The sequence below is a fragment of the Colobus angolensis genome, unplaced genomic scaffold (genome assembly GCF_000951035.1).
Source record: "Colobus angolensis palliatus isolate OR3802 unplaced genomic scaffold, Cang.pa_1.0 Scaffold77, whole genome shotgun sequence".
In the NCBI taxonomy this organism is placed as follows: domain Eukaryota; kingdom Metazoa; phylum Chordata; class Mammalia; order Primates; family Cercopithecidae; genus Colobus; species Colobus angolensis.
Genome location: NW_012121487.1, coordinates 4,868,855 through 4,882,130, shown reverse-complemented (window position 1 = coordinate 4,882,130; position 13,276 = coordinate 4,868,855). Strand labels below are relative to the sequence as shown.

The following is a 13,276-nucleotide window of genomic DNA, read 5'->3' as shown; positions in this document are numbered from 1 at the left end:
TTCAAAATGCAGAAATCACCGGTCTTCTGTGTCCTTCGCGCTGGGAGTTGGAGACTGCAGCTGTTCCTATTCGGCCATCTTGCTCCGCCCCTCCCTTTTTCATTAATTAAAATTTTTTTAATTTCTGCATTAATTTTGATCTTCATCCAGGAATTATTCAGGTGTAAATTGTCTAATTTCCATGTGTTTGTGTAGTTTTGAGAGATCTTCTTGATATTTATTTCTGCTTTTATTGCACTGTAGTCTAGGAGTGTACTTGGTATGATTTTTTAAAAATGTATTGATATCTGCTTTATGGCTGAGCCTGTGGCTGAACCTAGGATATGTTCCACATGCAGGTGAGAAGAATGTATATTCCATAATTGCTGGATAGAATATTCTGTAGATGTGTGTTAGGTCTATTTGGTCAAGTGTCAAGTTTAAGTCCAGGGTTTCTTTGTCAGTTTTCTGCCTTGATGATCCGTCTAACTCTGTCAGTGGGATATTGAAATCTCCCACTATTATTGTGTGACTGTCCAGGATTTTTGTAGATCAAGAAGAACTTGTTTTATGAATCTGGGTGCTGTGATGTTGGGTGCATATATATTTAGAATAGTTAAGTTTTCTTGTTGGAAGTGATAATTATTTGTTTTGTTACTCTGGTGATTGCTTTAGGGTTTATAGTATATATCTTCAACTTATTGCTATTTTCAAGTGATATTATATTACTTATAGAAGGCTAGTCATACCTCCTACTTCCAAAATTACTTTTCTTTTTTTTCCTCTCATTGTTTATCTGGGATGCCATTTTCTAATCTGTAACATACTAAAAGAAGACAATTGAATCTCAGTGTTGAGGTTGTCAGTCAGCACAGCATCAGGAGAGAAAACTGACAATCATTTCACATGATCCATGTGAATAGGAGCCCAGGTGGTCTGTCCCCCAGACTTAGGGGGAGTGTTATTTTAAATAACAAACTCACTAAGAAATTAGGATAGTTCACCAAGCAGAGGGTCTGTGGTCTTCTTTTCTCAAAATCTTGCTGACTGTATCTCCTCATAGCAAAGTATCCCTTCTCATCATTGGCAAGACTTCTCAGGAAGAAGCTCAGACCTTCTAAAGTTTTCTAAAAGTGAAGGACTCTGCTCTTTGCCTGAGTGAATCACTCCTAAAAAGAATGATAGGTTTATTGACTCTACGGTAAATCTGGTTATGTTGAAATTCCAGTAATAAAACTTGCCAACTTGATATTAGGCAAACAAATTAAACTCACTAAACTTCAGTTTCTTCATCTATGAAGTAGTTATAATAATAACAGTATCTACCTTTTAGGTACTATGACACAACCTAGGTAAACTGCTTAGTGCAGTGCTGGCCCATATGTCTTTAAGGAATATTAGCTTTTATAATAAATAGGCACCTGTCTAGGTCTCAGTTTTCTCTTTTACAAATAAGGAGATAGACTGACTCCCAGATGCATTCTGGGTCTGAGCTAACCACCCACAGGAAAGACACTGGTTATTAATTGATGTGAACTGTGATTGCTCTGAGGAGATTCAGGACCAGATCCTGATCATACCCCTCTAGCTTAACTCAGGAGGCCCACTCCCTGAAGAACAGGGAGTTACTCAGTTATTTTTCATAAGAGTCAAGGCTGCTATGTTTATTTTGAGCAATGACTTGTGTTCTCTAAGCCAATGAGACCAATATAGAGCCACAGATTTTAAAAAGGCAAAGGACAAAGATGGGAACCGGGGATAAGGCTTGTATTGGGGCAAGCCTGAAAGATTCAATATTTCAGTGATGATGGAAACCTGCCATATTTTTAAGTCTGATAGATTTGGCTTCAAGGATAGACTTCTAACTTCTAAAATTGTCAATTTGTTATTTTTCAGTCCTCTATATACATACTTTGTTCAGTTGTTTAACAAATCTTTGTTGAATATTTTTAACTGCTGGCCATGGCATCAGGAATAACAAAAAAATTTAAGATGAGGTTTACAGCCTCAAGTAGCACATCTTTTCATGAAAGAGAGAATGAGAGGGAAACAGAAATAAATAATTACAAAACAATATAGTAATTTTAATATTACATGGTCTTATGTGCATGGAGACAGTTTACTTAATCCAGCCTGTTGGCATGCTCTGGAAAAAAGATAAATTGGAGTTAACCAAGTGAAAGAGAAGGAGAGAAGAGGTGTGGAAAAGCCATTGCATACCCAAACGATTTGCAGTTTAGTGTTGCTGGAATAGACTTGCAGGTGTGAGGGGTCACAGTTAGAGAAAGAGAAGGTAGAGTTTATCATGGTAGTCCCATTGATTCATATTAGTGAAGGAATTCTGTACCAATTTTAAGCATCCCTTGGCCCCCTAGGCCTCAGTCTCCTTGTTTCCACCTTGTAGGGCTGCAGTCAGGATGAAGAAGTGGGTTTGCGGGGAGCACCTGACCCAGGTTGTGACCTATTCAGTCACAACTACTTGGAGTTGCTATTCACCTATTACTGATTGAAAAATTATTCAGAATAAGTGTGATTCTAGGCAAATGCCTTTCAAGACCCCACGTTCCTCAACTATAACATAACATAGAGGGAGGAAGGAGGGTAGAACTGGATAATCCTTGAGATTTGCCATAGCTTAGATCTAGAATGAATCTGATTTCTAGGAAAAAACATTCTAACAGAGAGTTCATTATCTACACAGCTCACTTACCACCCAACCTTCCTTTGTTTGTTTTGCAGGAGGACTTTCTGCCACTGGAACATCTAGGTGAGGTCTCTGCTTCTTGTGCTGCCAACATTTTCATGATTTATTTATACGCACAAGATTTGTTTATGTTTTTTAAAAATATGAATGGATTTCCTAGTAGCGTTTTTACATTCTTACAAAATAAAAAAGTAGATATAAGTGAACGTCACTTTCACTTATATTTGTGAACGATATTCACTGTGTCTACTTAAACACAGAATACATGTGATTGGCTATCTATGTTAATTTATCTACTTCCTTAAATGTGTTCCAGCAGAGACTTGACCACTAATGTCTTAATGGCATTACCTTTCATAGGGCTACAGGGCATTCATTTCCTTCTTCCTCATTCCTCCACTCATTTGGGAAATTATTACTGAATGCTGACAATGTTCAATTCGCAATATTAACTGCAGAAGGAAATGAAATTGGAAAAAATCCACTTTACTTGAAGAGCTCGCATGGCATCTTGCAGGAAAGGTAGATTATTGTAATATGAGGTGGAAAATTGAAAGGGACCTTTTACAAAAGACAAGGTTTAAGTCCTGTAAGAATGCAGAGGTCTTTGCGTATCAGTGTTTAATCATTTACATCTTCAAAAATAACATTTAAAATTAGTCAAATATGAGTTTTTGCCTTTCAAAGAAGCGCTGAGGCTGCCTTGCCCTCTGACCTTGCCTTGGCCGTCCTGTTTTGTAATGCTTCCCTGGGCTTCATCTTGTGCCATACGTTTTCTGATACTTTATCAAAAGAGCCAAACAGAAGCAGACACAATATTTTTACTTGAATCATGCTGTACTGGAAGGCTTCCTGGATACCGATTTCCCTGAAATTCTGTGTAACCCACAGATATGTTTTTATCCATTTTCTCTCCCCCTCTGTCACAGTCACAGTCCTAGTGAGTGCCAGGAGCCTTCCTCGTCCAGGCCTTCCAGGATAGACCTTCAAGAGCCCACTCACTCTAAACCACTAGCCCCAATGGAGCTGGAGCCAATGTACAGCAATGGTGAGGACTCCCCAGGGGGCAGAAGGCTCTACGGAGGAGCCAGGGAGGGAAGAGAGATTGAATAAAAGCCCGTGGCCCTGTCACAAATTTAAAAATGACATTTCTAACACTAGACTGGGAATCGAAGGTGGTTATGAATTTGATGATTGGGAAGTAGAGTCTAGAATATGAGCTCTTGACTGCAACCAACTATGATACCTTCTCTCACAGTAAATCCTGGAAACAGCAACCTGATTTATTCCCACATCTGGAGCATCCAACACACAAAAGGAAATTCAGGTAAGATGCCTTTCAGGCAAATAGAGGTGAGGTGGCAGTGTTTTATTGAAACCGGTAAGGGGTCTTTGATCAGAGTTATTTCAAGTACAAGTCCAACATGCAAGGCATTACTTGTCTCCCATATTGTCAGTTGTAGAATCTATCCATTTCTTCTTACTTTTACACACTGCCACCGTGATCCCATAAATTCTTTGAGGACAGACACTGTGACTTTTTCACTAATGTATTCACAGCATTTAGCCCAATGCTTGGAAACTGCAGGCCCCCTAAAATACTGTTTGAATTAATGAGTGAATAATCAAATGTGTAAACAATTGTCATTCTTTTAACTGGTCTCTTTATTTCTACTACTGTTCTCCTCCAGCCTTCCCACAATCTACTTCCAGCATGATCCCTTTGAGGTGCTCTATTGTTCACATCAGTGCCTAAATTAACTGCCCTCACTGACACCCATTCCAAAGCATGATCTTTGCCTTCTGCACACTGGCTCCTCCTGCAAGCTTTGCCTAATGTTCTTCCTCTAGCCATACTGAACTCTTGGCATCTTTACCCTTGGTGCTCATGTTTCTTACTGTTCCTGAAATGTCCTTGCCTCTAGTCTACTTGGTGATCCCTACTCATATTTCAAGACATAGCTCAGGTAACACAGTGAAACTTACACTGATGCCAACTACCCTTTCCATATTCTAACCTGGGAGGAGCCATTTATTCTTTATGGCAACAACATAGTTCAATATGTATTTCTGTCTTGGTGCCCATAATCCTTGTTGCATTTATTTCTATATCCATTTCTCCCCTTCAAAATTATAGGATTCTTGGTCACATGAACTGAGTTTCTGTCACTTATTTATTTATTTATTTATTTTGAGATAGGATCTCACTCTGTCACCCAGGCTGGAGTGCAGCAGTGCAATCTTGGCTCATTTCAACCTCTGCCTCCTGGGTTCAAGGGATTCTCCTGCCTTAGCCTCCTAAGTAACTGGGATTACAGGTGTGCATCACCATGCCCAGCTAAATTTTGTGTTTTTAGTAGAGACAGGGTTTCACTATGTTTTTCAGGAGTTTCTGTCATTTCTGTCTCCTTATACCTTACCTAATGCCTAATAGAAGGCCATTGCTTAATGAATGCTTATTGGCTGCACAAATAAATAAAAGAGATACAAAGAACCCCTTGGAAAGGTAGAAAACACACACACACTACATTTTCTCACTGTTCCAATGCAACTCTTTGGCTTCCTGGGAAATTGCCATGTGGCCTTAGAATGCCAATCTCCTCTCTGGCCTCTTCCAATTTCCCTGTGCAAAGTGAAGTGACTCATATCTGCCTCCTTCTCCCAGAGGATCAATACAGCCCTAGAAGTCTGCAGTGGATTGGGGATGGTTGCCCCTCTGGGGTTAGAATGAGCAGAGGAGCAAGAAGGAAACTGTCATGAAAGTATTTCTGGGTATTTGGTGGGCAGTGGAAAGTCTTTGTTAGTGTTTGTGCTTGGGGGAGTACTTTTTCTATGTGGGTTTGGAAGAATCCAATGAGGAAACAGTCAAGAGATCAAGCAAATCAAGATGATTGGCTTGGAATGCAGTGTGCGTAGGTTGTAGGTTGGATTATACTGCCCACAGTTTAATACTTTTCTTTGCTACTCCTACCCAACAGCTAATTGTCCAACGATGCATCAAGAGCATAAGGTGAGTCACATTTCTTGGCTTTCTTCCCTCTCTGGCCTTCCTCTCCTGTATTTAGGTACTTACCTTTTGTGTATTTTTTTCCACCAGGAACTCACAGTCCTCTATTCAGAACTGAAGAAGAAACACCCAGATGACTCTGCAGGGGAGGCTCGCAGCAGAGGCAGGGCCCATGAAGATGATGAAGAAAACTATGAGAATATTCCACGTGTATTACTGGCCTCAGACCACTAGCCCCTTACCTAGAGTGGCCCACAGGAAACAGCCTGCACCATTTTTTTTTCTGTTCTCTCGAACCACACATCATCCATCTCTCCAGACTGCCTCCTACGAGGCTGGGCTGCAGGGCATGTGAGGCTGCGCAAAAGGTCTGCAAATCTCCTCTGTGCCTGAGTCTGTGTGTTCCCTAGGAAAAGAATGGGCAGCCTCTGAGCAAGCACTGTGTTATTTTCACAGTGGAGACACATGGCAACGCAGGAAGGCCCTCAGCTCCTAGGGCTGTTGAATAGAGGAGGAGAGAGAAATGGTCTAGCCAGGGTTACAAGGGCACAATCATGACCATTTGATCCAAGTGTGATTGAAAGCTGTTAATGTACTCTCTGTATAAACAATTTGCTCCAAATATTGTTTCCTTTTTTGTGTGTGTGGCTGGTAGTGGCATTGCTGATGTTTTGGTATATATACTGTATCCCTGCTACCGTATTGGGAACAGTCATAAGAAGTTATAGAACAAGATTTTAAGGTGACTCTATCTAAAGTGTATTTTTGTACATACAGGGTGACATTCCCAACCAAATTACCCTTAGTTATGATGAAAAATAACCTCAGCATTTCATTAAAGGCTCTGCTAGTTTAATATGTGACCTCTATCCCTACTACAAAAACCTTATGTGTAAAAAATCACATTAATTGTAATTCTTGCTTCATGACATAGTCTCATCATTTTCCATACATGATAGATTTCTGGTCAGTCATTTTATTATTATAAATAAATAATGTAATGTCCTCCATTACTACCAGCAAAGCCAGCTAAGCCACAGCTGCTGGCCTCAAAAAATGTGATGATCAATCCACACTGCTCCCACTGCCCTCTGTTACCCTTATCCTGGCCTTTGAGAGCAGGGCACAATGTCCTGCCTATACTGAGATGCTGATCTCTGCCAGTTCGTGTTCATATTGGCATTAAAATTTTAAGTTCCCTTGAAGAGGGAGCAGGCAAATGTCTCTGTCTTCTGTGTGATACACTCTGCTGTTTTTTTTTCTCTATGGTAAAAACATACAAACAGGTTTGTGTATCAACCACCACACTGTACATGGAGGCTCTCCTCCTTTCAAACCTTGCTGCTGATTTGGAATTACCTTGCCAGGTCCCTTTGTGCCTTATAGTGAACTTTCTCTAAGGGACCTGTCATCTTTTATCATTGTTTATCCATTTTCTAGATTCTGAACCCAGGAAAGGACAAAGTTCAAGATTTTCCATGTCTTTGTAACACTTAACCCTGTTCAAATCAGAGTATGTGAGTGGAAAGAGGAGTGAGTCCTAACTGTACATTTCAGATATAACAAAAGTGCAAATTCTGATTGCCCTGTAAAATGAATTATTCTCATGCATTGCTCTACTTGACTTTTCCCTTCGAATTCACAACTAAAAACCCATAGCCCAGAAATCTAAAAAACAGTAATTTTAATGGAGCCTTTGAAAATAAAAGACCATTAGAAAAAGTACCAGTTTCCACTGTCTTTCTCACACTTACCCTTTTAGTATATCTTTACATAAGAACCTATTCTCACTCATGGTTTACCAAAGATAAAGCCGCATGAGAAGCTTAGGTTTTGTCACTAAAGTATATTAAAAAGGTTATTTTAATTTTATCAAGATCAGATTTGGGTGGGGACACAGAGTGAAACCATATCATTCTGCCCCTGACCTCTTCCAAATCCGATGTTTTCACATTTCAAAATACAATCATGCCTTCCCCATAGTCCCTTAAATTCTTAACTCATTCCAGCCTTAACACAAAAAGCCAAGTCCAAAGTCTCATCTGAGACAAGGCAAGTCCCTTCCAACTAGGAGCCTGTGAAATTAAAAGCAATCAGTTACTTCCAAGATACAATGGGGGTGCAGGCATTGGATAAATGCTTCAATTTTAAATGGGAGAAATTGGCCAAAACAAAGGGGCTACAGGTCCCATGCAGGTCCAAAATTCAATGGGGCAGTCATTACATCTTAAAGCTCCAACATAATCTCCTTTGACTCCATGTCACATATCCACATACCCACACTGATGCAGAGTGGGCTTCCATGGCCTTGGGCAGCTCTGCCCCTGTGACTTTGCAGTGTACAGCCCCCACCCTAGCTGCTTTCATGGCTGTCATTGAGTGTCTGCAGCTTTTCCAGGTGCACGATGCAAGCTGTCAGTGGACCTACAATTCTGGGATTTACAGGATGCTGGGCTTCTTCTCACAGCTCTACTAGGCAGTATCCCAGTAGGGATTCTGTGTGGGGGCTCCAACCCCACATTTCCTTTCTGCACTACACTAGCAGAGCTTCTCCATGAGTACTTCATCCCTGCAGCAGACATCTGCCTGGACATCCAGGAGTTTCCATACGTCCTCCAAAATCTAGGCAGAGATTCCCAAACCTCAGTTCTTAAGTTCTGTGCACCTGCAGGCCCAAGACCACATGGAAGCCACTAAGGGTTGGGGCTTTCACCCTTTGAAGCAATGGCGTAAACTGTATGTTGGCCCCTTTAGCCACGGCTGGGATGCAGGACACCAAGTTCTGAGACTGCACAAAGCAGCAAAGCCCTGGGCCTGGCCTGTGAAACCATGTTTTCGTCATAGGCCTACCAGCCTGTGATGAGAGGGGCTTCTCTGAAGACCTCTGACAGCCGTGGAGACATTTTCCGCATTGTCTTGGCAATTAACATTTGGATCCTCATTACTTATGCAAATTTCTGCCTCTGACTTGAATTTCTCCCCAGAACGGTAAGTTTTTCTTTTTTATCACATGGTCAGAAGGCAAATTTTCCAAACTTTTATGCTCCATCACCTGTTGAACACTTTGCTGCTTACAGATTTCTTCCAGCACATACCCTAAATCATCTCTCTCAAGTTTAAAGTTCCCAAGATCTGTAGGGCAGGGGCAAAATGCCACTAGCCTTTTTGCTAAAGCAGAGAAAGAGTGACCTTTACTCCAGTACCCGATAAGTTCCTCATCTGCATCTGAGACCACCTCAGCCTAGACTTCATTGTCCACATCACTAACAGCATTTTTGTCAAAATCATTCAACAAGCCTCTAGAAAATTCCAAACTTTCCCACATCTTCTTGTCTTCTTCTGAGTCCTCCAAACTGTTCCAACCTCTGCCCATTACCCAGTTCCAAAGTCACTTCCACATTTTTGGGTATTTTTATAGCAGTGCCCCACTCCTGGTACCAACTTAATATATTAGTCCATTTTCACACTGCTATAAAGACATACCCAAGACTGAGTAATTTATTTTAAAAAGAGGTTTACTTGATTCACAGCTCCACATGACTGGGAAGCCCTCAGGAAACTTACAATCATGGAAGAAGGTGTAAGAAAAGCAAAGACCTTCTTCACATTGGCAGCAGGAAACAGCAAGTTAGCAAGAACAGGGAAGACTGCCTTATAAAACCATCAAATCTTGTGAGAACTCACTATCATGAGAACATCATGGGGGAACTGGCACCATAATCCAGTCACCTCCCAACAGGTCCCTCCCTTGACACATGAGAATTATGGGGATTAAAATTCAAGATGAGATTTGAGTTTGAGAGCAAAACTATATCAATGGTTTTGCATCACATAATTTTTTACAGGTGTGTTCTGGAATAGTTTCTATAAATTGATCCATTATTGTAAAAAAATCAAAAGAGATTTGAATAAATATATCGATGTGGCTACAAATATAGATTTAGATACTCATAGAACAGTGGAAAGTGGTTATTTCTGGTTGATAATGAACAGTATTTATTATTTTTTATTCAGACTTTGATTTCTTATAGTGCTATGTTGACAAAAGTTTTGGGAAACAGACAATTCCTCACTCTGCAGGTGGAAGAGTAATTACTAAGTCTTTTTTGGCAATCAGCAACAACATTTTTAAATGTGCATCCCTTTAGCCCTTTAATTCTACACAAGATTGTTGATAATAAAGAGCAGGGTGGTTCTGAATAAATTACATCAACAGAAAATTAGTTAAATAAATTATGGTACATATGTAATATAGAGACTATTATCACTATATAGTTATATAACCAGAAAGTCCAAAAAAGTCAAACAAAAAGGGTAAAGTGTTGATAAATCAATAAAAATTAATTATATCCATACATGCCAGTTGTAAGTTGTAGGAAATTCAATTGTTTTTAAAAAGGAGATAATATTTACAATGATAATAAAGACCATTACATTTCTAGAAGTTGACATATGGATAATAAAAAATATATAATAACATCCAAATATAAGAAATAAGGGAAAACTTGAACTAAGACAGAAAAATATCCTGGTTCTTTTAAAAAGAAGACATACACATGGCCAATGAGCATATAAAAGTGTTAGACATCGTTAAAGAAATGCAAATCAAAACCACCATGAGATACCATCTCACCCTAGGCAGAACAGTTATTATTAAAAAGTCAAAAACTAACAGATGCTGGTGAGGTTGTGGAGAAAAGAAAATGCTTATACACTGCTGGTGGAAATGTAAATTAGTTCAGTCATTGTGGAAAGCAGTTTGGTAATTTCTCAAAGAACTTAAAACAGAATTACCATTTGAACAAGCAATCCCCTTACTGGGTATATACCCTAAAGAATATGAGTCATTCCACCAGAAAGACACATGCACATGTATGTTCACTGCAGCACTATATACAATAACAAGACATGGAATCAACCTAAATGCCCATCAACAGTAGAATGGGTAAAAATTAAAATGTGGTACATATAATAATGGAATGCTATGCACCCACAAAAAAGAATGAGATCATGTCCTTTGTAGCAACATGGATGGAGCTGGAGGTCATTATCCTTAGTAAACAAACACAGGAAGAGAAAACCAAACACCGCCTGTTCTCACTTTTAAGTGGGGGCTAAATTTTGAGTACATACGGACACAAAGAAGGAAACAACAGGCACCAGGGCCCACTTGAGGGTGGAGGTTGGGAGGAGGCTGAGGATCGAAAAAGAACCTGTTGGGTACTATGTTTATCACCTGAGTGACAAGATAATGTGTATGCCAAATCCCTAAGACATGTGATTTACCTATATAGCAGACCTGTGCATGTATCCCTGAACCTGAAATAAACGTTAATAAGGTTTCAAAGGGAAATAAACATAATCAGAGCTATTCTGTTATTTGAGCAATATTCCCAAGACTTTCTATTTTTTCCAAGACCCTTGACTGAGAAGAGGGTGTCCAGAGTTGCCAACACAACTCCTCTGTTCATTGGGAAAAAATTTTCAATTATACTTGAAAAGTATAGTTCTTTTGGCTGGGCACAGTGTCTCATGTCTGTAATCCCCGAACTTTGGGAGGCCGAGGTGGGCAGATCACCTGAGGTCAGGAGTTCAAGACCAGCCTGGCCAATATGGCAAAACCCCGTCTCTATAATAATACAAAACTTAGCCAGGCATGGTGGTGGGCACCTGTAATCCCAGCTACTCAGGAGACTGAGGCAGGAGAATTGCTCGAACCTGGGAGGCAGAGTTTGTAGTGAGTCAAGATCTTGCCATTGCACTCAAGCCTGGGCAACAACAGCAAAACTCCATCAAAAAAAAAAAGAAAAAAAGAAAAGAAAAAGAATCGTTCTTTCTATAAATTAGTCTATCATTAATTTTACTCCGCACAATCTGGTAATTTTTCTCTGAATGGATAAAGCCAAGCCCTAAATCTACCAAAGTTGAGCACACACTATGAGTCATGCACTATATTGAGTTTTTATATACACAAGTGCTGTGAATATAGTGCATGACTCATAGACTCACAAAAAATTCCAAGAGTTCAGTATTATAATACCTATTTAAAGATGAGACTGAGGCTCAGAGAGTTTAAATAGTTTATCCAATAGTTTATCAAATGCAAAGTAAAGCAGAATCCAAACCCAGATTTGACCAACTCTGAAATCTGTGCTCGACATTGCCAAACTACATTGCCTTCTAGTTACAAGGATGATACTAGAATTCAAAAGGACCAAACAATTTTATGGAAGAAGAATGTTATGCAGTTTACTAAACAACTGGCTTAAGCATGTATAAATGATATTCAAGATTGTTCTGTTATGGACCTCTAACCCTTCCCAATAAACACGATGCAGGTTCTCTTCTTTCATTGTCTTGGTTTTGCATTGCTCATTGATCCTTTATTTCTTCCCTCAGTGATCATTTTGTATGCAATTTGCATCAAAATGACTTTTCCCTCCTGTCAGGATTTTAATGTTACTTGCAAAAATAATTCTTATTCACTCTGTTTAAAATTGCTCAAAGTACAGAATCTTTTTCATATCTGTTTTTAAAGAGGCTTGCTTTCCTGAGATGTCAATGTGAATAGAAATATTTGTGTCTCTGCAGTAATTTGTGTCTCTGTTTATCAACATATATATTATTTCTTTGTGAAATATACATCAGTACTAACAAGTTTTTAAAAAATCATTCTATTTAATGGAGAGTGAGTTTCTAAATAATCTGATTAAATAAACACATAGATATGTAGGTGATATATGATTAATGATAGTAAAGAGGATAGATGATGATGATAGATATAATAGCTAGCAAGATAGATAGATAGATAGATAGATAGATAGATAGATAGATAGATAGATAGATAGATAAATAGATAGACAGACAGATAGATAGATACAGGTAGATCTGCACAAAAGTTGTGGTCTCCGAGATATCTCCTCTGTCACAGGATCAATCATTTCCCCCCACCTATAGCATCACAGTTTTATTCCTTAACTTCAGCACTCACTATTTGAAAGCTACTGAAGCATCAGCACTAAGCTGGCAGTAGACGTATAGATGCAAAGCATCAACCAGTAGGCTCAAAAAAAGACATTCCTCCCATTGCTCAAAAGACTCCTCATCTATTCTTCAACTGACTGACATACGTTGAGTAACTACCATTGAAAAGATAAATAAAGCAAAAGCACACTCTTGGGCTCACGTTTCAGGAAAATGGACAGAGTTACTTTTATTTATAATTTCCTCTGAGGTAGAAAGAAGTAACTGAAATTGTTAGCCTGTATCACTTGATATTACACTGAACATTTTTTTAGCTTTGAGAAAAATGAATCTTAAGAAAAGAAGCTAAAAAGTTCACTGATGACCAATAAACATCAACTGATACAATTTACCGACATCACTGATTTTACATCAGCCATTGTTCGTGACTGTATGTAAACAACACTAGAACGCTTTGAAAACCTTAAAAATAACTCAGATATTGAAGTATGAAGTGTATTTCAAATTTGATCACTTTTCTATTTGGTATCAATAGCTTAGACAACAGAAAGTATAATATATATATAAATGCAATCTACTTTGAAGTTTTTAACATTAGGCAA

General features: G+C 39.0%; 1 protein-coding gene across 2 annotated transcripts in view; it reads left to right on the top strand.

The window, feature by feature from the left end:
- Window positions 1–7,405, top strand: part of FCRL3 (Fc receptor-like 3) — a 30,672-nt gene extending 23,267 nt beyond the window's left edge. The window contains exons 11-16 of one of the 2 annotated variants that reach the window (XR_001000283.1): window positions 2,719–2,746; window positions 3,613–3,731; window positions 3,942–4,010; window positions 5,662–5,693; window positions 5,781–6,037; window positions 7,131–7,405. Coding sequence is in view for 1 of the 2 variants with exons in the window: in XM_011928473.1 (XP_011783863.1) it covers window positions 2,719–2,746; window positions 3,613–3,731; window positions 3,942–4,010; window positions 5,662–5,693; window positions 5,781–5,924 (392 nt within the window). In the remaining variant the exon portion in view is untranslated. Of the gene's footprint in view, window positions 1–2,718; window positions 2,747–3,612; window positions 3,732–3,941; window positions 4,011–5,661; window positions 5,694–5,780; window positions 6,547–7,130 lie in introns of those variants that run through there. The other variant, XM_011928473.1, reaches the window with a different exon arrangement.
- Window positions 7,406–13,276: the final 5,871 nt, after the last annotated feature.